The sequence below is a fragment of the Balaenoptera acutorostrata genome, chromosome 7, assembly GCF_949987535.1.
Source record: "Balaenoptera acutorostrata chromosome 7, mBalAcu1.1, whole genome shotgun sequence".
Taxonomy (NCBI): Eukaryota; Metazoa; Chordata; class Mammalia; order Artiodactyla; family Balaenopteridae; genus Balaenoptera; species Balaenoptera acutorostrata.
Window position 1 is genome coordinate 66,685,780 of NC_080070.1, and position 25,385 is coordinate 66,711,164.

A 25,385-nucleotide genomic window follows, 5' to 3' on the forward strand; every position below is an offset into this window, starting at 1 on the left:
TTCTCCCCATATTGAGTCCTGTTTTCCAGAGACAAAAATTTTCCATTTTTTTTAGGAGCTTATTTCTGATTTACCTCAAGATATCAGCTATGCCCTTACATTCCTCTTAATACTGAATACCTGGGGAAAGAAGAGTACAACATAAACTACTTGGGAAAGAAATAGCATTCAAGTTTTCCCTTCCATATACTCATATGTGGATACATATCTCATTCCAGTAGGAAGAAATTGGTGGTAAAAATTCAGAAAGACTAAGCAGTCACATGACAAGCCAGTGCCTGGGATATTAAGTTCATCTTCAACCGTCTTTCACAGTCAGTTCTTTTGGTACTTCCGATGCTATACAGAAATGGTTCCCCCCCCAAAAAGGCAGAAAATTTTACTTTAAAGGCTTGCTTCAGCATTACTCTCTTAGTGTTCTTAATCATAGGTCTTCTTCAGCATTACCCAAATCCAGCCACTATGCTTTGGTGCTGGGAATCTTTGGGTAACAGAGTCAGGTCTTAGGTTCCACCAAAACAATCCTTTTGTCATTTTAGTACAGTGGTTCACAAACTTCATTGTGTATCAGAACTATCCAGAAAGCTTCATAAAAATGCAGCTTTCTGGGACTTGCCTCCATAGATTGTAATTAAGTCCGTAGATAAGACAGGAATCTGACACTCCTTTACAAATACCAAAAACAAAATAACAAAACTGTGGTTTTGAAATTCACACAGAAAGGTGTCAATACTCTGATATCTAGAATAGAACACATGGTAATGAAATATAGATGGTATCATTTATCTTTTTTCAACAGAGGGGAGGGAAATATGGAAACAATACTTGGTTTACAGTATCCTTAAGTAATCAATAATATTATAGATTATGTTTTGACTTTCAGCCTAATAGCCTTGCTTTCTTCTGTCTCTAACCAACCAATTTGGGAAACAAAATACTCTTGCCTCACCAATTTACACCTTTAAATAAAACACAAACAAATTTTGCAAAAACTGAAAGAAAGCAGATTTTGGGTTTTCTCATAGGTTCAACATTCGCTAGGATTCCACTCGGCACCCTGACCCATTACCACCAGACCTTTAGAGTAGTTCCTGTGTTTGTACCCATAGGTCTGGGATTGCTTTTCTGACAATCTTTAAATTATGAGTAATATTTTTTTCTATTACACATAAAATGTTTCTCTCTTCCTGGACAGTCTAATTGTCTTCTGAGTTCTCTTTCACCTTGCATTTTTGTTACACCCCTCTGTCAGACAATCTACATAAAACTCCTCCTGGGTGCTCTCTCAACCCTCTGTCAACCCCGTTCCTTAGAAGACAATTGGAAAAATGGACAATAACAGCAGCAGCAAATCCTAATGATCTCAGAAGCCTGGATAAAGAACACTTCAGAAAAGAAGAGACTTTAAATGCTTTGAGATCATTAACAAAGTGGTGAAATTTGTGAGGAAGGTGGGAGAAAAAACAGTCTTTCTATTATTTGCTAGATTCACAGGCTCTAATTCTTCACTTCCCTAGTTGAGCTTTAACTTAATTATAAAACAAAATCTATAGCCACAGCCAGGCCTAGAGGTAGAGTCTGTACAACTAATCAACTTTAATTCCCTGGGCTCGATTTAATTACAAAATGACATTTGGTGCAGCTGCTAAACACTTACCAGGTGACCACATGATAATACTGGAGTAGTATTTACAGGTCTCCGGCTTTTGCACTGATTCTCACAGCACAATTATGTTTCAGTTATATATAAATTTGAACAGCCTCTAGGATTTATAATAAAACATTTTCTTGATTTTATACATTCCTGTAGTTGAGGCAGTTAAAACACTGAATTGCACGACAACTAATATATGTCAGGGAGTAAAATGTAATGACGGAGGAGATGCCCTGATAATGAACAATTATAACAAACTGAATATTAATAACACATTTCTTACCTTTTAAAATTCATTCTGTTTGTTAGGTGGACAAAGTGAAACCAGCTTATGTATACTGAGTTTCAATTTGCCTTTTAGGTTACAACATACATTACTTTCCAACATAACTAGACATATCTAACTCATTCTTCTTCTTGTTCTTTAATGTTCCACAAGACAATTTAGGAAGTGATTATATGTGCTACAAAATATTTTTTAGCTGACAGAATTAAAATTAACCACTGTTGTTTTTAAAATGGCCACCTCCCCTAGTACATTTCAAATATACTCAATTTGCACAAACATCCAGGAAGACCACTGCAATATGTGAGATCTGATTTTTCATTTTATAATATTTAGGCAGAGGTTCCATGCACAATTAACTTTTCATCTTAAGAGTTTTTTTCAACCTAGCCCATGCAAATATACTTTTTATAATATTTGGGATCCCAGTTCCTCCCTAGGTCTATAGGAGGATAATAAAAATTATTGAAATTGAGGAAAAGGAATCAAGAAGCAGTATCATTAAGGAAGTCACTAACGATACTAAAACAAATGTGACCCTTACTGTTTCTACAGCAACTCAGATAGTAATATAGAGTGCCTTTTAATTCAAATTAGGATTTTAAGCACAACAGAATGCATTCCATTTGCTCTCTTTTTCCTAGATGTTAATCTCCTTTTCTTTCCTTTTAGAGTAGAACTGAGTAAAAGCTAAAGAGAGGATGTATCATAGCTAATTATACCTACAGAGAAAAAAGCGGCATTCATCGTAAAATATCTGGGGCAATAATCCCCTCTTCACCTTCCAACTTCAAGTGCTGGTTCAGATTTTACCTGATGCTGTCCTGCATGACTACCTTGGACCCTGGACAAAGACAACACTGTAGGTTTCAAAGTTGAAAGGCTAATTTCTCAGTACTAGCAGTGTCTGTCAGTCTCTTACCCCAGAGAGTATCTTTCTCTACTGAGCAGTGATTGAGTCACAGGAGGTAACAATTCTGCTTGCTGGAAGAAAATAGGATGGAAGGAATGACGACAGTTACCAGATGTTCCAGTGCCCCTGAGGGGGCACCAGAATGTTCCTGCATATGCTGTAAACAGCATCAACTGTCAACCATGGGACCCCGGGGTGTGGTGCTCATGCTGCTCTGATGTGCAGAGTCTCCGGATTCCAGAGTTGGAAGAACCTTGAAGATGCTCTTAGCCAGAGGTTTTACACTATGTCTTTGTTTGGGGAGTTCTTTGTTTCCTAAGGGTGATTCAGGCATTGCTGAACAATAAGGGGGAATCTCCCTGGAACAGTAGCAGCACTCTTGGAAAGAATGTAAAGAGCTTAAGTCAGGGCTAACAGCAAGACAGGATATTTTATCCAACAAAAATCAGTCGTAAAAGTCCAAGGTAATTCCTAGAGTTCAAGGAAAGAACTTTGTGGAAAATCCCCGTCCCAGTGGCTCTATGACATTCCTGGAAGGGAGGCCCTAGAGCTCAGAAGGTTGATTCAGGAACTCTAGGCTGCAATAGGCCTCGTGGCTTGGAAGTGTGGAAATTAAAATATATTACTAGGACACAGTATCAGGGTGGGAGATGAAGGCTTCTAAAGGCAAGTTAACCAATGCTTACAACCCTTCTTTATTTACATATCACTTTCCATGGCAAATAGGAAAAAAAAACACTTAGAAAAATGTTACCTTTCCTTGTTATTTTAAAATTTGTCAATTTTACACATTGCCTTGATGATGGTTTCTTATTCTATGTTACCTGTTTTCAAAGTAAAGAATACCTTGTGATTGTTCAAGACCCTCTCCACAGCCACCATCAGGAAGGAAGAAAGGAAGGAAGGGAGGAAGGAAGGGAGGAAGGGAGGGAGGGAGGGAGGGAGGGAGGGAGGGGAGGAAGGGGCAGCTATTTCTGTGTTTGTAAATGGAACCAGCTATGATGTGAGAAGACAGGAGATTTTAACATAAGGAAAACCGTATCTCCAGGGTCAAACAGACATCCATAAAAGCAGGATAGATAATCTTTCTCACCATCACTGTTGATGCACACAACCTCTTGAATTTGAGTGCCTGGACCACACTCCCTTCCATTATCTGGTTCACAGTCTCCTAGCCTCACTGCTTTCCAGTCATAGCAGGACGGCTCTTCACAGGGAATGGCTTCCAGTAAGTGAGGGCAGTTCCCAGCACCCCCAGAGCCTCCAGTGGGCTCATTGGTAATGCGCCGTTTCCTCAGTTTAAAACCTGAATTGTTGGGGAAGGAAAATATTTATTGTTACCATCATGCGTTGAATATTTCAGAAGGCTGAATGAAACTCCAAGTGAAAGCTGGATGAGGGTAGAGGGTAGAATTCATATCTGCTTTAATCACTAGTGTATCCTCAAACTCTAGTTTAATATGAGCTCATTAATAATTTATTAAATGAATAAATGAATGAATAAACAGAATGGCCAAAGAGGGACTTTTGGTGTCAGCTTACTACAGTAAAAGTAAAGCAAGAATGGGCTGGAGAGAGATAAAGAGAAAGAGAGACAGAGAGAGAGGTGATTGGTTGATTTGGAAAGTCTGTAGTTGTAAAATGTTCAAAGACACAATAAAATCTCAAGCTATTCAGAAATATTCATGACCAGACAAAAGTGCTATTACTTTGAATTCCTCAACAGGATCACCTGGTTAAATTTGAAAAGGAACCTCTGAGAAGTTGGATGATTTCAGGAAATTGTTTCTTGAAACCTTAGTTGAATTTAGACTCCCCAGAAATTTGAATTTGGGATATAAACCATCTGGGCTCTAACAAGGAGTATTCAAAGTCCTGCTCTGTGCTTTAATAACACCTAAGTGCTGCCCTTTCTGACAATGTATAACAATATTAATAAGTCTGCCTACTGCTATGTGAATATATTAGAATCACTAGAAAACTGTCCTTTGAAACAAAGTAGAAAAATGTTTTCAATTACTAGATCATGTGAAAATTACTCTACCATGCTGAACATGTAGTAAACAATTGCATTTATTCTATTCCTTTTAGATATATTATTTGCATCATAAAAGCAATATTCATTATTTGTTTGTTTACCTTCAAAGTAATAAGTAGTTCTGTTTACTAGGCACTAGCTACAGGTCAGGCAATGAAATAAGTGCTTTATGTTTAATTCATTGAATCTTTAAAGAAAACTTGGGTGCCAGATCATATTACATCCCTTTTACAGATAAGGGAACAAAGATTTAAATAAGTTAATTAACTTATCTAAACAATAGAGGACAGACTAGGTTTTGCGATCCAGGTCAGCCTGACACCGCAGCTCATCTTAACCACTGCACCAACTGCCTCAGATGCTCTCCATCTGTTGTCTAAATTAACAAGCATCTTGCCTACGTTCTGCAGTTTTAATCTTCTGGTATCATCACCAGAATAGGTTTATAATTCTTTTGTGCTAAAGATCAATATTCTTTAGCCATTCTGGAAAATACTGCAAATGAATGATCACAGGAACACAGAGCAGCATTTGTTAATAATTCATGGTTTGACCCAATTGATGGGAGTTTTAAGCATGCCATTTCAATATTACGTACCTTTTTTGCCTTGCTGGTCATTACAATTTTCGTAAGTACAAGGTCCCCAAGCTGTCCAAGGTGAAACCTCACATTCAACAGGACAGGGAACGTGGCACAGCTGTGTCGTATTAGGGGTAGGGCCAGCGCATGATTTCAAGTCCACTGGTTTTGAGGCTGTTTGGAGAAAAACAGAGGTTCCTTAAGAATTAAACAGATTGTTATGGTCAATAATATGATTTTTCAGAGCAGTTTTGTCTATGGAGAAGGAAAGTGCTTAAAGAAGTGCCACCAAGACATTACTCGAATGCTTCTCAGCTCCATCCTGAGAATAAAAGGAGAAGGAGTGGGGGGAAAAGAAGCAGTGTAGTATAGTCAAAGGAAACTGGGCTACAAGTCTTGCAGACTGTTTGATCACCAGCTTCACCACCAATTAGTCATGCAATTAATAACGCTGAGTCTAACTTTCCTAGTCAGTAAAATAATCCTTACGGTTAATTTTATTTCTAAAATTTTATAGTTAGGTTCTAAAAAAGTAGAATTTAGAGGACTGAACAGAGTAGGAGGGGAACTACAGCTTTAATGTATATGGAAAAAATCTCCACTGAGTGGCTCTGGCAGAGCAGTTCCCCTTCCCTTTTGGTCTGCAGAAAGGTAACTGATGGATCTGATGAAGGAAGAGCTCAGGCCACCAAATGAGGCATCTCTATCTCCAACTGCATGACTCGCCAGATACTTTCCAGAACTTTAAAGAATATACTATTTGCATATGTGATCCAAAGCTCAGAATTGCTAAGGGGACAAATTTATAATTGTCCACATATGTTCATGAGTTGACTAACAAACTGTGTATAAATAAATACTGCTAGCCCTTGCTTCTCTTCTACTATGATGACTGCAGTTTGGCTATCTTGTACAGCACATATATTTGATAGTTAACGTCAGAAGGTGTCCACAGTTCTGGTTAAAAATGACTAAGTAAGAATGATACTTAAAACTTTATGGACATCAGAAGAGAATCAAGTTTACTACTGTCATAAAATTTTTGAGAAGTAAATGTCTTAAGACACACATTTCCTTTAATAAAAGCTAGCCCCTGTTACTCTCCGATGCTTTGAAATGCCCATGCATGTGGCACAGAAGCCTGAAATAATAAGAGGTCTTAGCTAATTCTTATTCTCTTTATGTAAAGGACTATCAAATTCCAATTGCATGGGATTGCATATAGAAGCTCATAGAGAAAATAAAATATTTTCAACTATATTATCCTAACTTTTAAATAAAAGTACTAAATATATCTGCTTGTAGTATAAACACTAAAGCAAACTGTAGGTACTTGTATATCCGTCAACTTTCTGCACACACAATCATAAATGCTACCTAAAGACTAATATATTAACTCCTCTTTCTGCCACAGCTTTTCAGTTCTGAAAAATATTCTATAGATTTTGTTTCTTATTTTTTCTTCCTAGCAGTACTTATTTTCATCCCCTCCCACTCTCCAGCACCCCCACCCCACCCTGGAACACACACACACACACACACACACACACACACACACACACACACTGCAGTGAAAATAAATGACTGGCCATCCCTAATTTGCTTAGCATGAGCACCAAGTGCATTCTCACTTAAGTTTATCAGAATTGTTGCTAATTTCTATCATAACATTAGGCAAAGCCAAAAATGATTAATTGGATTGCTTTCCAACAGCGAAAGTGCTTGGCACACTGATGACAGAAAATACAGGAATAAATGTTTCATTTCTCTGAATATAAAAAAATGACATCAATGATATATATTTCACATAAAACGATTTGTTTTTAATATTGTTACAGGTGTAAGAGTCTTGTGATGGTTAATTTCATGTGTTAACTTGCCTGGGCTAAGGGATGCCCACACAGCTGGTAAAGCACTGTTTCTGGGTGTTTCTGTGAGTGTGTTTCTGGAAGCGATTAGCATTTGAATCAGTAGACTAAGTAAAGCAGATTGCCCTCACCACTGTAGGTGGGGCATCATCCAATCCACTGAGGCCTGAATAGAACAAAAAGGTGAAGGAAGGGTACATTCCTTCCCTTCCTGAGTTGGGATATCCATCTTCTCCTCCCCCTGGACATCAGAGTTCCTGGTTCTGGGAAACTGGGAATTATACCAGTGGCCCACTCCCAGGATGCCAGGAGCTGATTCCTATAATAAATCTCCTATTACATATCTGTATATATACTATTGGTTCTGTTTCTCCAGAGAATCTTGACTAATATAAGTCTACAGTATGAAGAAAAACTCCTATAACTGCAAATTAACATAAGTAATTCCTTCACTTGTTGAATCCTTCAGACTATCATTTAAATTAGTGGTTATATGTATAATTACCTGAAAAGTCTCCATTTTTTTCCTTTCAATTGACTAAAAGTAACTTTAGTCTTTAGTGTTACTATACAGTTTTGGAAATTACAGTTACTATAAAGGGAAGTCTACTGAGCATGCAATTGTGAGAACTATGATTACAGCCTGAAGAAATATATTTTATATATAAGGTTGAAAACTGTAGGAGGAAAATACAGTTTTCATTAAGGAAAAAGGTACAAACATTAATTCCTGGCCATTTTTCTAAAGCTTAATTTTAGCTCTTGGTGTATTCTGAATAAATCAAACAGAATAATCGGTCACAAATTCTCCTTGAGCTATTAAAAGAGAAATGTGATGAATAAAGGCTTAAGGAAGTATTGCTTGAAGCAAAATACTCTTAAGATCTTCTGCTAAGCTGAGCAAATCAACACTGAGATAATACGGTCCTTGAAAAATAGACCAGCTAAAAAGTGGCACTTGCTATCTGATTCTACAAGGATTAAACCGTAAGCTGCTGTGACTGCCGACCTTCAACATACCCTGAAAGGAGTGCAGGGTGGAGACCAGGAAGGAGGCACCCTGTGCTCTGGGAAAAACTGGCAAAACAGGCCTTCAGATAGATATTTTCAGGAGAAGATTTTATGAGCCTAATTCTTGCATGTCCCCATATCTGAAATGGCACTAAAATCCTTCATGGTGATGTCTGCTCCTCGTGACTAGCAGCAACCTTCTGCAAAAATGTGTGCTTGAGTGCATGTACTCCCCCCCCCTTCACCAAAATCACATATATACTGACCTTCCCCCACACCTCTTTGGAGCAGTTTCTGAGAACTATCTGAAATGCTGTCTCTTGAGCCATAGTCCTCATTTTGCCCCAAATAAACTTAACTCACAACTCTCAACATTGTGCATTTTTTTTCAGTCGACAATAGCCTCAATTTTACAGATAACTTTCTATCTATCTATCTTTCATTAATCAAAGAAACACAGGGGGAGAATATTTTCTGTATGATTCTATTCCTTTGGTGATTTTCATTATAGGTTTTCTTATCCAGTATATGCTAATTCTTTTTTTTTGCATTTTCAATTTTTTATTTAAAAGAACACTGTAAATAAATGTTCTCGGCCAGTTTTACAAATATGAGTCACACAATTATTGATCTAACTGGTGGGGTTCTATCTTAGACCTTCCCTGGCATACAAAGAGTTGGCAAATGTGAGGCTACCACTTCAAACCTCATGCCCATAGCACAGGCTGACCAGTGGAGGTACCAGGACCAAACTACAGCCAGAAAAAGAGAGGGCCTTGGGTAGTGAGAGCACAGGTTCAATAGAGTCAACTCTGTGCCTGTAAACAGTATATGCTCATTAATGTAAATCACAGATACTAGTTGAACTCCTCAAAAGTGGTCTTTTTGTTTTGGCAATTGCCCAAGATTTATTTGGAATCAGTATGATTAAATAATGAAGTAAAGAACAGACCCAGGAGATCTTACTGGGTTCTAGTTTAATCTGTGGGATATAATTCCCATAGTTTTGTATTACATAATGTAGTGTTTATTGCTGATCCCTTGTTCTCAAATATTGAGAACTAAATTTTCTAAAATGGCCCAGTCATTATTCTTATATAATTTTACTAGAAATTATAAAGAAATTGTTCATCCAGTACAAGTTCCAAGGAAGTATATATTAGATTTTTTTGACTTATTGTTGATCTCTTGAAAATAAAGGAGACCTTTTATTGTTCTCATACAACTTAAAGGGTTTTCAATTATATGTACTTTGTACGCTTCACAAGGTCATAAAAGAATGTCTGAACTTCTCAGGACTTAATAAAACAAACAAAAAAATAAAACTGGTACATTTTTGTAGGTAGGTCTGAAATAGTTTTGTATTTGTATATTTAGAGTATTACGATGGAAAAAAATTCATTATAGGAGGTAAACTTAAATCCATCTGTTTCCAGTAATGTGGCCAATGAGGTATTCTGAAAATATACTCACTGTATAATCCCTAAGAACAGTGAATATATAATTTTTTGAATTAAATGTTTTATTCTGAGATAATTATAGATTCACATGAAATTGTAACCTCACAGAGATCCCATATACCCTTTACCCAGTTCCCCCCAAGAGTCAGATCTCAAAAAACTATAGTATAATACCACAATCAGAATATTGACATTGATACAGCCAGGGTACATGTACTGGGTTGAATAGTGCTTCCCCCCACTCAAATTCATGTCTACTAAAAACTCAGAACATGACCTTATTTGGATATAGGGTCATTGCAAATGTAATTAGCTAATGAGGTCCTACTGGATTCAAGTGAGTCCTAAATCCAATGACTGGTGTCCTTATAAGAAGGCCATGTGAAGACACACAGAAAAGAAGACACTGCAATAATGGAGAGAGATGGAGTGATGAAGCTACAAGGATTGCCTACAGCCACTTTGCTCCTAATCTTAGAGGCAAAGAATTCAGTCTTTCACCATTAAGCATGATGTTACCTGTAGGTTTTTGTAGATGATCTGTACCAAGTTGAGGATGTTTCTCTCCATTCTTATTTTTCTGAGAGTTTTTATTATGAATAGGTGTTGAAGTCTGTCAGATGCTTTTTCTCCATTGTTTGATGTTATCATGTGATTTTTTTTTTCTTTAGCCTGTTAATATGGTGGATTATATTAACTGATTTTCCAATATTGAACCAGCCATGCATCCCTGAATAAACTGTACTTGGTCCTATATATACATTCTTATAATGTATTATAAGAATATAGAATAATGTATTATAAGAATATAGAATAAGAATTAAATACATTCTTATAAGAATAATACATTATTCTTATAATGTATTACTGAATTCTAATTGCTAATATTTTTGTTAAGGATTTCTGTATCTGTATTTATGAGAGATTTTGGTTTGTAGTTTTCTTTTCGTTCTAATATCTTCGTCTTTGTTCCCTCTTTTCCTATTTTCTGGATAGAAATGATCTGTTTCACATTGAGTGAGTTACAGTAGTTTATAGTTTTTTTATTTTGATTTTTAAAATTCCTTCAATTTTGTCTAAGTTGTCAAATATATGTTTATAAAGTTGTCTGTGGTATTCCCCTGTTATTCTTTTGCTGTCTGTAAGGTCAATAGTGATACCCTCTGTTTTATTCCTGATGTTGGTGATTTGTGTCTTCTCCCTTTTTTACTTTAGCAGTCTTGCTAGAGTTTTCAACGTTAATAGTCTGTTCAAAGAACCACCTCTTTGTTTCACTGATTTTATCTATTGTTTTTGTTTTCAATTTCACTGATTTCTGTTCTTATTTTTATTATTTTCTTCCTTTTGCTGGCTTTCATCTTATTTTGCTCTCTTTATTCTTGGTTCTTGAAGTGGGAGTTAGATCATTGATTTGTGTCTTATCCTCTTCTAATGTAAGCATTTAGTGTTATAAATTTCTTTTTCAGCACTGTTTAGCTGTGTCTCACAGATTTGTATATGTTATATTTTCATTTAATTCAGTTCAAGTATTTTGATTTTCTTTGAGAATTCCTCTTTCACACATGGCTTATTTAGAAATGGGTTGTTTCGTTTCCAAGTGTTTGCAGACTGTTATCTTTCTGTGATAGAATTCTAATTTGGTTCCAATTGTGCTCAGAAAACACACTGTGTATGATTTAAATTCTTTGAAATCTGCTGAACTTTGTTTTATGCATCAGGGTATGGTCTATCTTAGTATATGTTTCATAGATACCTGAAAAGAAGACGTATTCTGTTGTTGGAGTGTTCTACAAATGCTTAATAAATTCTGTTGGTTGATGTTGAGTTCTTCTGTATCCTTGCTGATTTTTGTTTGGGGAGTAGAATGTTGTCATCTCCAACTTTAATTGTGGATTTGTGTATTTCTCCTTTCAGTTCTATCAGTTTTTGTTCACATATTTTGTAGTATGTTGTTTAGTGCATAAACATTTAAGATTTCATTATCTCCTTGGTGGATTGACCCTTTATCATTATATAATGTCCTTCTCTATTTCTGGTAATTTTCTTTGCTCTGATGTCTAATTTATCAGATATTAATATAGCCACTCCTGCTTCTCTTTGAATAATATTTTCATGATTTATCGTTTTTCATTATTTACTTTCAACCTGGGATATTGCTATATTCGAAGTGAACTTCTTGTTGAATGTGTATAGTTGGGTCATATTTTTTAATCCACTCTACCAATTTGTGTTTTTTCTCCTTATAAGTCTAATTTTTTATAGGTACAGAATATATTTTAATTTTCATATTGTGTTAGAAGCAAATTAAAACATTGCCTGAATAAGCATGTGTTAGGGTCTTTTAAAATCTGCTCCCACTGGCATTTCTGAGTGGTTGTCTTCTCTCACTCCAAGTCTGAGATGTGGGAGGCAAAAGGAAAACCAAGGGAACTCAGCATCTTGTCATTTCTTGAGTCTTAAAATCTCTAGCTTGCCTGCCTCCCTCTCCGACTTTCAGAGTCATCTTAACGGTCTGTTTACTATATAATGTTCAGGATTTTTTTTTAATTTAGTAAGAGAATTAGGAAAAATTACATCTCTTCTATCTTCCTGGAAGCAGAAGCCTATATGTTATTTTAAAAATAAAACCTTTCAATTTTGTAACTAGGATCACAAGAAAGGAAAATCCTCCAATGATTCCCCAGATCCACAGCATGAATCTGGTATGGTACCAGAGTCCTAAAGCTGGCCTCTCCCTTGAGGCAGTACTGATCCCAGGTCACAGAACTTGCATATCCAGAGTTCTTTAATTACCAGGGACAAAGGAAGGCATTTTCAGACAGAAAATGAGAGTTAAACTATAACAAACCATCATTAAGGAAATATCTAAAGGATTTATTTCTCATACAAAGGAAAGTGAACAGAGAAGCAGGGTCTAAGACGCCAGATGGAATGGTGGCCAAAGAAAATATTAAATGTGAGTAAAAGTAAATGTTGACTGTAAAAGCATAATTATGATGATTAAATAGGGGAGTGTGGTAGGCAGAATAATGGTCCCCCAAAGATCCCATACTTTAATCCTCTGAATTTGTGAATATGTTATCTTAATGGGAGAAAGGACTTTGCAGCTGTGATTCAGGGTTCAAACCCTGAGATGTGGAAACTATCCTGGATTATCTAAATTGGCCTAATCTAACCACATGAGCCCTAAAAAGCAGAAAACCTTTCCCAGCTGGTCAGAAAGGTGAGATGGAAGAAGAAGGAGGAGAGATTCAAAGCATGAGAGGTACTTGATTTGCCATTTCTGGCTTTGGAGGAGAGGGGTAAAGGCCAAGGAATGTGGCCTCTAGAAGCTGGGGACAGTCCCTAACTAGCAAGGAAATGCAGATCTTACTTTTCCAAATGCAAGACACTGAATTCTGCCAACAAGCCGAATGGGCAAGGAAACAGATGCTTCTCTAGAGCTTCTAGAAAGGAATGCAGCTCTGCCAAGCCCCCTGATTTTAGCCAGGTGAGAACCATGTCAGAATTTTGACCTACAAAACTATAAGATAAAGTGTTAAGTTTTTGGTAATTTGTTATGGTAGTGATAGAAAACTAACACAGACAGTTATAAACAGCAATATAGAACTAAAATACAAGACTACATAATATGTAAGTTGGTGAAAGGTAATCAGAGGTAAAGCAGTTTAAAGCCCTTAGCAAGGTAAATATATTAATTATAGATTGTGTTCATTTAGGTCTGGACCTTAATATTTTAAGGTAATCTCTTTATATAAATAGGATAAGAATGTGTAACTTCCAAACTAAGGGAAACAATGTAACAATAACAAAACCATTGCAATAAATTCAGAAGAAGGCAAGAAAGAAGAAACAATGAAACAGAAAAAATGTAACAAAGAGAATAAAATAAGATGGAGGAAATGAATGCAAGAGTATAAACCACTAAAAGTCAAAGATTATCAGACTTAATAAAAAAATAACATCTGAAATGACATTTTATATCCACTAGTTCATGAAAAAACTTAGATGTTTGACAATACCAAGTGCTGGAGAAGATGTGAAGCAGCCAGAGCAGTTAAACACTGCTGGTAGAAATTTAAGTTGTTTTACCCCATTTTGGAAAATAACTTGGAATTTTCTAGTATGTTTGAAGACAGGCATACTCCCAGATATATAGTTTGGAAAAAGCTATCAGACATCAGACATTTACCTCAGGAGATATTTATAAGAATTGTCACTGTAGCATTGTTTATAACTGCAAATATCTGGGAATAACTCAGGTATCCAACAAAAAGGGAATGGATACTAAATTATGGTGTCAGTACTACGGTGTCAATACAATGCTATACAGAGGTGGAAATAAATAAACTACAGTACAATCACTGATATGATGAAACCCACAAATACGTATCAAAGAGTGAAGAAAGCAAGCCAAAGAAGAATATATACTAAATCAGCAGTCCCCAACCTTTTTGGCACCAGGGACGAGTTTCCACGGAAACTGGTCCACAGCCTGGGGGTTGGGGACTCCTGTACTAAATGATACTATTCATATAAAGTTTTAAAAAGCAAGCATTATCATCATGTTTTGGGATAAATACGTAAGTCTGGAAAAGAGGAGAGTGGCCACCATTGTCTGGGAACTGACCTGATCTTTTCAGCTAGGCTATGATGGAGGAGTAAGACAAAAAGTAAGACTACTTCATTTGTCTAACTAAAAATAAGGTCACCGTGGGAACAGCCAAAATATCAAATATTCCCATCTCCCAGCTAATATGAGTGAGTTCTGCTTCTTTATCAATTACAGCTTTAGATTCCCTCTAGTCTTTCCTACTTCCAAATAAGGTTTATTAAGATACCTGGTTATAGAATTACTCTTGCTTCCTTACAGCATTCAATCCACAGCAAAGCCCACTTATTTAAAGCCCCCTAAAATAATTACTTAACTGAAGCCCAAATCCTAATATAAGTGCTTTCTGACACTCTTACTGAGATGCCCCTGGTTGCCCAGGGTGTGGTCTCTTCCTTGCTGCAAAAAGTAATAAACCCAACTTGTTCAAACACAGGTGTGTACCTGGTGGTCTTTGGCTGAAGAGCATGGGCATGTCAAATACACAAAGAAAAGCAAGGAATGTTAAGCATAAAATTGAGAATAGGAGTCCCACATCCTGTGATGGAGTGGATGTGATTTATTTAATGACAAATGCTTACTGGCATTTACAATGTACCAGGCAATGTATGGTGCTCCAAGTACTTAACAAATATTAATTCATGTAATTCCCTCAAAACCCCATGGGATAGGTATTTCAATTATCCCTATTTGGGGTGGTGGTGGTGGATAATTATTTCCAAATGGGGAAACTGAATATGGAAAGGTGAAGTAACTTTCCCAAAGTCACACAGCTAGGAAATAGTATATTTTGGACTCACATCCAGGCAGTTTGGTTCCATAATCTTCAGTGTGTACTTCTAAGTACTACTCCATGCGATCTTGGAAGGATAAGTGAGGGAGCTTCAATAATATGTAACAATATGTAATGACACACACACGCATGCAAATACATTTGAAATAGGTCATAATGTATTAAAGTACAGTTAATGGGGATTATTAATATTGTATATGTATGTCATAATAGTAAAATGAGGCTATCAAGATAATCCAGCAACAACCCTGGTGGTCAATCATTGAAAATTATTCTGACTTTCATACATCAGTTGGGAATGGAACTAAATTTTCATTCTACAAGATATCAAGAACTAGCTGTCCAACTAAATTACTATTAAAATGGGATGTTCTACACCTATACTGTTAATAATAATAGTAAATACTTATATTGAATTTAGTAAATAAATTCTTTCAATCCTCACAGCAATCGAATGAAGTAGGTACAAAAGTAGTAATCCCAAATTTGGAGATGAGGAAATTGAGGCACAGAGAGATTAAGTAACTTGCCTAAGGTCACACAGCTAATTAGAGGTAGCTGGTATCTGACTGCAGAGACCATGCTCTTATCCACTTTGCTATATACTATGATATGACAATTAGTAGAAGCCGCGTTCTTCCCCCATTTTTTAGTCCGACTCCTAGAAGTCTATAATATGAAGGGTGGCCTGACTAGAAGACATACACATATTTTAAACAGTCTATTTGATTACTGTTGTGGGGGTGACAGAAGAAACTGGGAGTGATATTTATCTGGCAAGGGAGTCCTCAGTATTTTAATACGAAACATTTTAGATTCTCATCCATTTTTAATACTAAATTTTTAAAACTAAATAATTTTTGTTCTAATGCCTAAAAAATACACCACATGTGTATTTTAAACCTTTTTTATCATGAAAATATATATTTGGATTTTAAAAACATTTTAAATGACAGATCTCACACCCAGCCTACTTCAGACCTATTTGTACAACAATATGCCTTTTCTGAGTCATTCAAAAGATATATTAGGGTTCAAAGGTTGAGAAAAATGCAATAGGTTTAATAATTCATTCATCCATTTAGCAAAATGGCTGAGCATTTTAGGCATTCAAAGTCTCCTGATACTGTATTTATTTTCCACTGTCTTCCCTGAAAATCTATCTTTTTCTTGAAATAGCATTGCTTCTTCAAACAAGCTTATTTGATTGCTAATTCAAAATTACAAGGAAATTCTCTTGGATTTAAGTCTTAGTTTCAGTACAGGAACTGACCAAACAATATTATTAAACATAAGGATGCCTGATAACAAAAGAGATTCCAAAGATCTATAAATAGAATCAGTTACAAATGGCTTTCCTTTCCTCTGTTCTTATATTGCTCAATGTGTTAAAATAAATATTAGATGCCTACTCTGTGCAAAGCCCTGCCACTGTGTTAGTAACGTTATGCCCAAGGGTGCTATAGGGTCAATGGCAGTGGCAATGATGGTTTGTTTTTCTTAATTATTACAAGTATGTGATAGTAATTTAGGGTATATTTAACCAAAGTAGTTTGAATTCCACGAAGGTTCTATTGATGGTTTACTCAACCCTCACTTACCGCTAGATGTAAGAATTGATGTCAAGCAAATAAAGAAAGCCTATGTTCTGAAAATTAATCAAATTCTACGTGTATCAGTGGTTGCTTAAAGCTTTTTGAAGATGTTCTTGTACTAAACTTTATTCACGGAAATTTCTTTTATCTTTCACAGGCTGGTATAGTTAGTGGGGACATAAAACCCATTTCCTTCTTAATAATAGAGGGCATTGTTTTAAGATAATACACTTATTCTGTAATCAATTTTGCAACCATATTTAAAACGATGGTTGAGAATTATCTCTCGGTATTTAATGTGCTTTGAAGCTTACTGCCAGTCCTTTCTGCCTATGATTAATTCATTATAGAGCTATTGTTTGGATTAATCATTTCTTATATTAACACAAGACATATAGTTTACTTAGCAAGCATACATGATAGTCTTGAGTGCATTTGCTACACCATAATTAATGTTCTCAGTATCCGATGGACCATCACTGCTTCTGTGCAGCTCACGAACTGATAGCCATGATTTTCATCCCCAGGCCATCCTGTTTGACCACAGCTTTCTTCCTCTTTGTGCTTGCTTGTGCTTGCTGTTTGGATAACCTCTTGAATTGTGTTGAGGTCACAAATCAAAACATTTGAGGCCACAAAACATTTTTTAATTTTGTTTTTCTTATATTAGACAATTTCAGAGCTAAGGTATTTGAATGGTCCCTCTGTTTGAAACTGTGGTATACTTACATCTTTCTGATTTTTCTGTTTGCTTATTCTTTGGGGGTTAAAGCCCAGGCTTGCTCTATCTTGGTTTTAATAGTCAAGTGAAAGTTGCACTGGATACATGCCATAAATTTAGGTAAGGTTCTTCCCAAATATCCCAATAATGAATATTTAGGCCCAGATTAAAATAAGAAGAGAGCATTCCTCTTTCTTTTCTTCTCAGCTATATATTCTAGTTTTAACTTTTCAATTATGGGTGTTAAGGAGACTGACGGTGGGGAAGGAGCTAGCCCATGAACACTAGCAGTGTTGTAAACTTGACAGACTGGGCAGACTTCTAAGAAAGCCGTCTTCTCCCTATAAAGGACTCCACCCACCCTGTGGCTGGTCTGCTGTCAGCACAGTTAGGAGGGCACCAAGTGATAGGCCTGTAACTTCTTTTGCCTGCAGCCTTCACTCTGCTGTGCTGATGCCAGGGAGAGGACTGTCAGGTCCCTTCCTACTTCTCTCAGGAATTCTACTCAATCTCACAGGTGCCTCTGTTCCTTCCATCTGATATCAATATCACCCTAGCAAATAGAAACTCCTTTAAGGGTCTAGCCTCTGGACGGGCTCTCTCCTGGTTTCAAGGACTGACACAGGTTTTTCCTCTAGTTGTATATTCCACTGGTCATTTTAGGAAATTACAGAGAGAGGTTCATATGCCTATGCTTACAATGCCATACTCCCTAGAAAACGACTATCCTCATGTCTTGACTCAAATAAAACAGAACTGCGCTATCCTTTTAAGTATTTATAGGGACAAACATATGTCAGGTAATTTCTCTCAGGGACCCTGATTCCTATAAAACAAGAACATTTAAAATACATGGGACTGTTCAAAATATATACCTTCATAGCAATGTCAATCATATTAGGATTTAAATTTCACAAACTGTATCAACAGCTTGACGAGGACATCACTCTCCTAATACAGGGATGTACCATCTGTCATAACACTGCAGTATGAGGGTTTTTTTTTTCCTTTTTTTCTTTCTTTTTTTTTAAAATACAGGACATATTGTAGAATAATCTATATAAAAGTCACACTGAAACCTTCCAACAACACACTATTATTGACTCAGGTTACCATTTACAATGTCCCTAACTTGGAAAATAACATTAATAAATATTGTAAATTAAAATAAGCAGTTTGGAGCCTGTATGTTATCCACAATATAATGACAGAGAACCTTAGCAGTTAGAATTTCAAAGAACTGCAACTTTCGCTTTAAAAAGGGTTATTTAAAAAATTGGAATATCTAATCAAACAAGGCCTGCAACTAGCTCCAGAGACTTGCTGAGCTCCTCCAAATATAATTGTTCTGATGATCAAGTGTATTAGTCTGTTAGGGCTGCCATAACAAGATGGCACAGACTAGGTGGCTTGAACAACAGAAGTATATTTGCTCACAGTTCTGGAGGCTGCAAGTCCAAGATCAAGGTGCCGGCAGGGTTAGTTTCTGTGAGGCCTCTCTTCTGGCTGCCTTCTCACTGTCCTCACACAGTCTTCTCTCTGTGCGCTCATCTCTGGCGTCTTCCTCTTCTTCTAAGGGCACCAGTCCTGTTGGATTAGGGCCCCACCCTTTTGATCTTATTTAACCTCAGTTACTTCTTTAAAGACCCTATCTCCAAAAAAAATCGCACGGGCGGTTAGGGCTTTAACAAATGAATTTGGGGGGAACACAATTCAGTCCATAATACCAAGCTTGATGGGATATTGAAGAAAAAATAATCTGTGATAATGACTTAAGCATAGTCATATTTACTGGCATATTTTATCAACTTTTCCCTGTTCTTCTGGGGGAAAAAATCTATGCTAAACTTGCACTCACTCAAGTTTCTGCATAGCAGGTTGCTGCCACTATTACTCTCTACACTTTATTTAGAAGCAAACATAGGTAAATACCTACAGTATGAGATTTTCTGTTTTTCCTGAAATCTTCCATTCATTTCTCAAAATCTCCATTTATAGAATTCCAAGTGTAGAGTCCCATTTCCTGATCACTGCACAGACAGAGGATGAATTTGATAAAAGAAAAGTTTTATGGCTTTTCCTTCTAATGTCTTGGTGTTAAAAAATAAAATACAACCTGGAACACTGAGTCAAAGGCCAAAAGCCTGATTTGTGGGCAGCCTTGAACTGTAACCTCAAAACTACTTACCACCTACAAATAAACCATTGTCATAATGAGTTACTTGGACCCAGGCCCACTCTGATTTTCTGACCCACCCAGTTATTTTTACATATCTCAGACCTGATTCTTATTCTAATTACTTTTCTCTACTTGAGTCTTTGTAATTACTCCTAAATTTCCCCTTACACTTTGTCAGGATCAATATTTGTGAATATTTACTTAAGTAACTCACTCAACAAATGTCTACTGAACGCCTACTAGGTACCAGGCACATACTGGTACACAGAGATGCTCAGGATTTAGTAGAGAACAAAAAAGATAAAGGTGTCAGCTTTCTTGCAGCGGAATACTCATTGAGGGAGTGGGGAGACCTAAAAGTAATAAGCTTAATAAACTACTACCTGGTATAGTATGGCATAAGGCAAAAAGGGCTATGAAAAAAGACAAAAGAGTAGAGGAAGGGGTCTGAGAGTGTGTGGGGGAGAGGTGGGCAATTTAAAGTAGGGTGATCACATCTAGCCTGTTTGAGAAAGAGACATTTGAGACAAGGATGGAAGGAGGGGATGGGGTTATTAGCCAAGCACAAGTCTGGGGGAAGAACATTCCAGGCAGGAGGTGTGGTACGGGAACTGCAGAGGAGGTCCAAGGGATTGGAGAAAAAGGAGAATGAGGCAGAAGCATGGGAGATGGGGTCAGGAGACAAGGGGCAGAAGAGGGAGATGGGCTTTTACGTGGAGTGAACTGCAGCACAGAGGCAGGGCTTTGAGCACAGGAGTGACACAGCCTGACCTGTGATTTTGAATGATTGCTCTGCTGCTGTGTTGAGAATGGATTGTGGTGGGACAAGGGACACCTGTCAGGAGGCAAAAGATAGTGTTTCAGACCAGGGGTGATAGTGGAGGTGAAGTGGTCAGATAAATATTGAAGGTAGAGCTTGAAGAATTTCCTGAGGAACTGATTGTGAGAATGAAAGAGAGAGAAATCTAGAATGACTCCAAAGATTTTGGTCCAAGCAACCAATATCTAACTTTTGGTGGTCACTGCATCATTTTTCCTTGTTCTTGACCTTTGAGACTGTGATGAGTCTATTTTCTCACACTGCCTTTCAGAAGATCAGGATCCTATGCTCCATACAACGTTGCAATCGACAGGAATCCCAATTCCTCCTCCCGGTACCTCTATCCCCGCCCTGTTATGCTCTACCTCCAATTAATCCACCCGTTTCTGCAGCTGCCAGCTGTACTGGCAACTCTGGACTAAACTGCTGGGTTTGACATTTCAACAAAGTTTCTGAGATGTCTAGATTCCCCCTTTATTAGGCTATAACATGAGGGCTGCTAAGGTTCAGCCCATTCATGGTAAGACACATGAAATCCATGTTAAGACTTCTTGAAGAAAAAAAAAAGCACTGAAGTTTCTGGCATTAAACTCTAGTATGTGTTTCTAAAAAAAACAACCATCAAAGGTGGCTGAGTCACAACATCGCTTGTTGGAAAATGTCATCATGTAGCATTAGAGCTTTTTGGAACATGCAAAGTTACTGATTTCTGGGTCTGGGGAGTAGAATCATGATTTTCAGGATCCATGCTTAACCTAACAAGAGTGACTTTTCAATTTTCAGTGCATGCAACAATTACTGGAGGGTGGGAGTGAGGAGAGGGGTTGTTTTAAAGAAGCAGACTCCTGGGTACCATGACCAGAAATTCGGATGCACTACATTTGGATTCAAACCTAAGAATAACCTCAGAATATGGATTTTTAACAAGCGCTTCAGCTGATTCTGATGCAAGTAATGTTCAGGTTACCCTTTGAGAAACACAGCGATGCAGGACTAGAGTTGAAGTTAACCACAGGATGCCATATCACTGTGGCACTAAATGCTTATCTTTTAGACAATGTCATTCATATTCCAGAATAGAGATGCACACACTCTTAAAGAATTGCTTGCTATTGTCTTTGGCCATAAGAATATTAAGAATTATTTCTTCAGTGGTATATTTTTTTCTATTGGTGGTGTATTTCTTCCTGGACATTTTTCTAAGCTTAAATCCACCTTTTAATTTATGGTAGCATGTAAACTGAGTTTCAATACTTTCCCCAAGTCTACACTATATTCTTTTAAATAAAACTGCTTGGAAAATGATACTGGAGATTTGAAAACATCTGCCATTGTAGATCTCAAGCCTCACTAGGAAATGCTTCTGGAGCTTTGATACTAGTGATCTCCTTGACTCACTTTTGTGGGCTGATAAAACTGCATCTTAGGGAAAACGGATAAAATTGTGGGAGAAAGGGGGAGATCCCTAAAGCAGATTGGCTCGTATATTTTGGATATTAAACACTTATCATATAGGCGCTTTGCAAATATTTTCTCCCATTCCATAGGTTGCTTTTTCATTTTGTTGGTGCTTTCCTTTGCTGGGCAGAAGCTTTTTAGTTTGATGTAGCTCCACTACATCATTGTTTATTTTTGCTTTTGTTGCCTTTGCTTTTAGTGTCTAATCTAAAACTCATTGCCAAGGCCAATGTCACGGAGCGTACCCCCTATGTTTTCTTCTAGGCATTTAATGGTGTCAGGTCTCACATTCAAGTCATCAATAAATTTTGAGCTGAATTTTTATTAATTATTAATGAACCTCTCTTACATTTTATCTCACAGATCTTAAACTTTTTAATCTCAACTTTATTTCTTTCACATTTATGTTTTTCTTGACTTCTAGCCTATATTAATGAAAATCTTATTTTTTTTCATTTTTATTTTTTATTTTAATGGTATTTTGAGTATATTATTACCTCATTACTTTTCCTCTAAATCTTTCTGTGCAATTTAAAAACTCTATTCCTAATCTCTCCTATTATTATTATTTTTAAATTCCCTGTTCTTATATAGTTCAGATTTTTTTCCTCTGGAAGCAAAAATGAGAGACCCCGCAGCAATGTATATGGAGTGGGGAATTCTCCTTTTACTCTGCTGACCTTCTGATTAACCCCAAAGCGTCTCTGAGTGTTTTCAAATATCCCTTAAAAAAATGGAACGGTCTTGGTTTTTAATATTACACATCATTCAAAGTTTACATGAAGAGCTACATGTTTTAAAATCCATTCAACCTGACGCAAAGAATCACTGAATGTGGGGAAAAAAAGAAAATGTCAGCATCACAGCCCAAGCAAGCAGGGACTGTAGGCATGGGGGTGGGGAGAGGCTTTAACCTTCTGGCTTCAACTTGATGAAGGACCAGGTGGCATACAACCTGAAAAGAACTCTTGAGAGGATATTTAGAAGTGGATCCAAAACTAGGGATCTTGACTTATATGTATTTCGCTTGGTTCTTGTGTTCTGTCAAGATGACTTCTGTCTCCAGTCTTGAAGAATTCATCAAAGAACCCTCTTGGCTGTGGCATTTCTCAGCTCCATCCTCAGGTTAGAGGAAAGTTTGCCAATGAGCTCAGCAGGATTTAAGTTGGAAGGCCGTGTTCATTTGTGAAGACTCATATTAGGCCAGCTGGCACCAAATAAATCTGAGAAACCACAGATATGAGAAGGAAAGCTGATCTTTCCTCAAGACTATGGGTTTTGGTTCCACCAGATAAAGCTCTCTGGAACTGAAGAAATGGTGGAGGTGCCTCAGATCCTTTATCTGTCACCCAAAAAGAAATTAGGGATGTTATTCTGGGAGAAGGTAGAGAACTGGGGCCTAGAGGCACTTACTCAATTCCCAAGGTCTAAGCTGACAATTTTTTTTCAGCAAAGACACTGCTTTATTATCTCTGATGAGATTTCGACCCTCATTTGTTATCTTTATTCACATGTATATATCATGTGTTTTTTCCTCTGGATGCTTTGAGAATTTTCATCTTCAGTGTTCAGAAATTTGAGTTTACTGTATTTTTGTTGTCGTTTTTATATTTATCCTGCTTGAGTTTTGCTGAGCTTATCACATAAAAGTTGATAGTTTCTTTTTCAACAAATTTGAGAATATTTTGGCCTTTATTTCTTCAAATATCTTTTTTCTCATATCACTCTCTCTCTTCCCTATAATATCATTAATACATGGATAGTCTGATATTATTTCACCAATCACGGAGTCTCTCTTCACTTTTTTTCCCCTCTATCTTCTTTCTCACTGTTCTTCAGATCTGATCATTTCTATTGATCTGTCTTCAAGATCAATAACCTTTTCTTCTACTCAGATCCAATAATTTCTATTGATCTGTCTTCAAGATCACTTAACCTTTCTTTTGCTAGCACCAAGAATTAAACACAATGAATTTTTTACTGCAGATCTGTTACATTTCTGAATTTCCATATTCTTATGTCTATTTTTCTCTTTATACTCCCATCTGTTCACTCTCCAAGACAATCTTTTCCTTTAAACCTTTGAAAATATCTATAATAATAGTTCCTTAAAGTCCTTGTCTGCTAACTGTAATATCTGAGTCCTCTCAAAGTATATTTCTACTGACTGCTTTTTCTTGATAACAGATCTCTTTATTTAATTTTGCACATGGAATAACTTTTTTTTCTTCTGGCCGCACTGTGTGGCTGCTTGCGGGATCTTAGTTCCTTGACCAGGGACTGAACCTGGGGACTGAACTAAGTGAGAGCACTGAGTCCTAACCACTGGACTGCCAGGGAATTCCTGGAGTAACTTTTTATCGTACTTTCTAGACTTTGTGAATGATACGTTGTAGAGAGTCTGGATTATGTCATCTTCCTTTATGAATTTTGTTCTGTCAAACAGTTAAATTGCTAGCAGATCCTTCTGATCTTTTCAAGCTTGGTTTCATTTGGATTAAGGCTTGTCTGGTTCAGATTTGAACTTGGCTGTGACACTGTGGTCCTCACTCCTAAGCCATGAGGGCTGAGGTGTTCAGCGAGTATTCTCATCCTTGCGGGGCTAGAACTTTGACATCTCCCAGCACTGCACTACCTGTTCTATTGCCCCGCAGCCCTCAGCCTTGCAGCATAGGATCTCTGCTAGACTTCACAGAGTCTCAATCTGCACATGTGCAGCCCAGCCCTGGGACAAGGCCCCATGGGATATCCCCACATAGACTCCTGGACTCCACCCCACTCCCCTCAGTGCAAATGCCCTTTCTCTGTACCCTGCCCTGAAATTTCCAGTCATTTCAGTATCCTGGAATTCAGATTTCTAACTCTTTAGTTCAGCAAGACCTGATGCTATGCTTGTCTTCATTTTTCCTACTCTGTGTTAGGAGAGGAGACCCTCCAGTAGAAGGGTGAGGTGATTGATCACCTCAAAATTGTGGTTATAGTTTTCTGCAGCTTGCTGTTTAATGTCTAAAAGTAGCTGTTTTGTAATTTTTGTCCAATTTTATAGTTATTCTTATTGAGAGGGTTCCAGTTACTCAATTATAGTTGGAAGCAGAAGCCTAACAATATGCTTGCTTTTCTGATGATTTACAATATTTAGTTACCAGGTTTTGTGATATATTTCTAAATATGCATATCATAACGTTCATCTCTCTGGCTATCAAAGTAATAATTAGTTGGAAATCATATATACCAACCCTTGGAGGTCATTACTAAGTCTACTTATTCATTTACTCAACAAATATTTACTAAACAATTATTTTGTGTTGCCTATTCTGTTAGTGATTATTTTCCCCCTAAGTAGCTTCAAGGGATTTATTTTAACACATGTATTAAATAGATCATGGAACTTGTACTA

At 37.0% G+C, this 25,385-nt stretch overlaps 1 protein-coding gene across 1 annotated transcript in view; it reads right to left on the bottom strand.

Moving 5' to 3' along the window:
• Positions 1–25,385, bottom strand: part of THSD7A (thrombospondin type 1 domain containing 7A) — a 487,237-nt gene that overhangs the window by 192,311 nt on the left and 269,541 nt on the right. Inside the window, exons 5-6 of the mRNA XM_007191805.3 lie at positions 5,490–5,645; positions 3,947–4,159 (exon numbers count right to left, since the gene is read on the bottom strand). Of these exons, the coding sequence (XP_007191867.3) occupies positions 3,947–4,159; positions 5,490–5,645 (369 nt within the window). The remainder of the gene's footprint in view (positions 1–3,946; positions 4,160–5,489; positions 5,646–25,385) is intronic.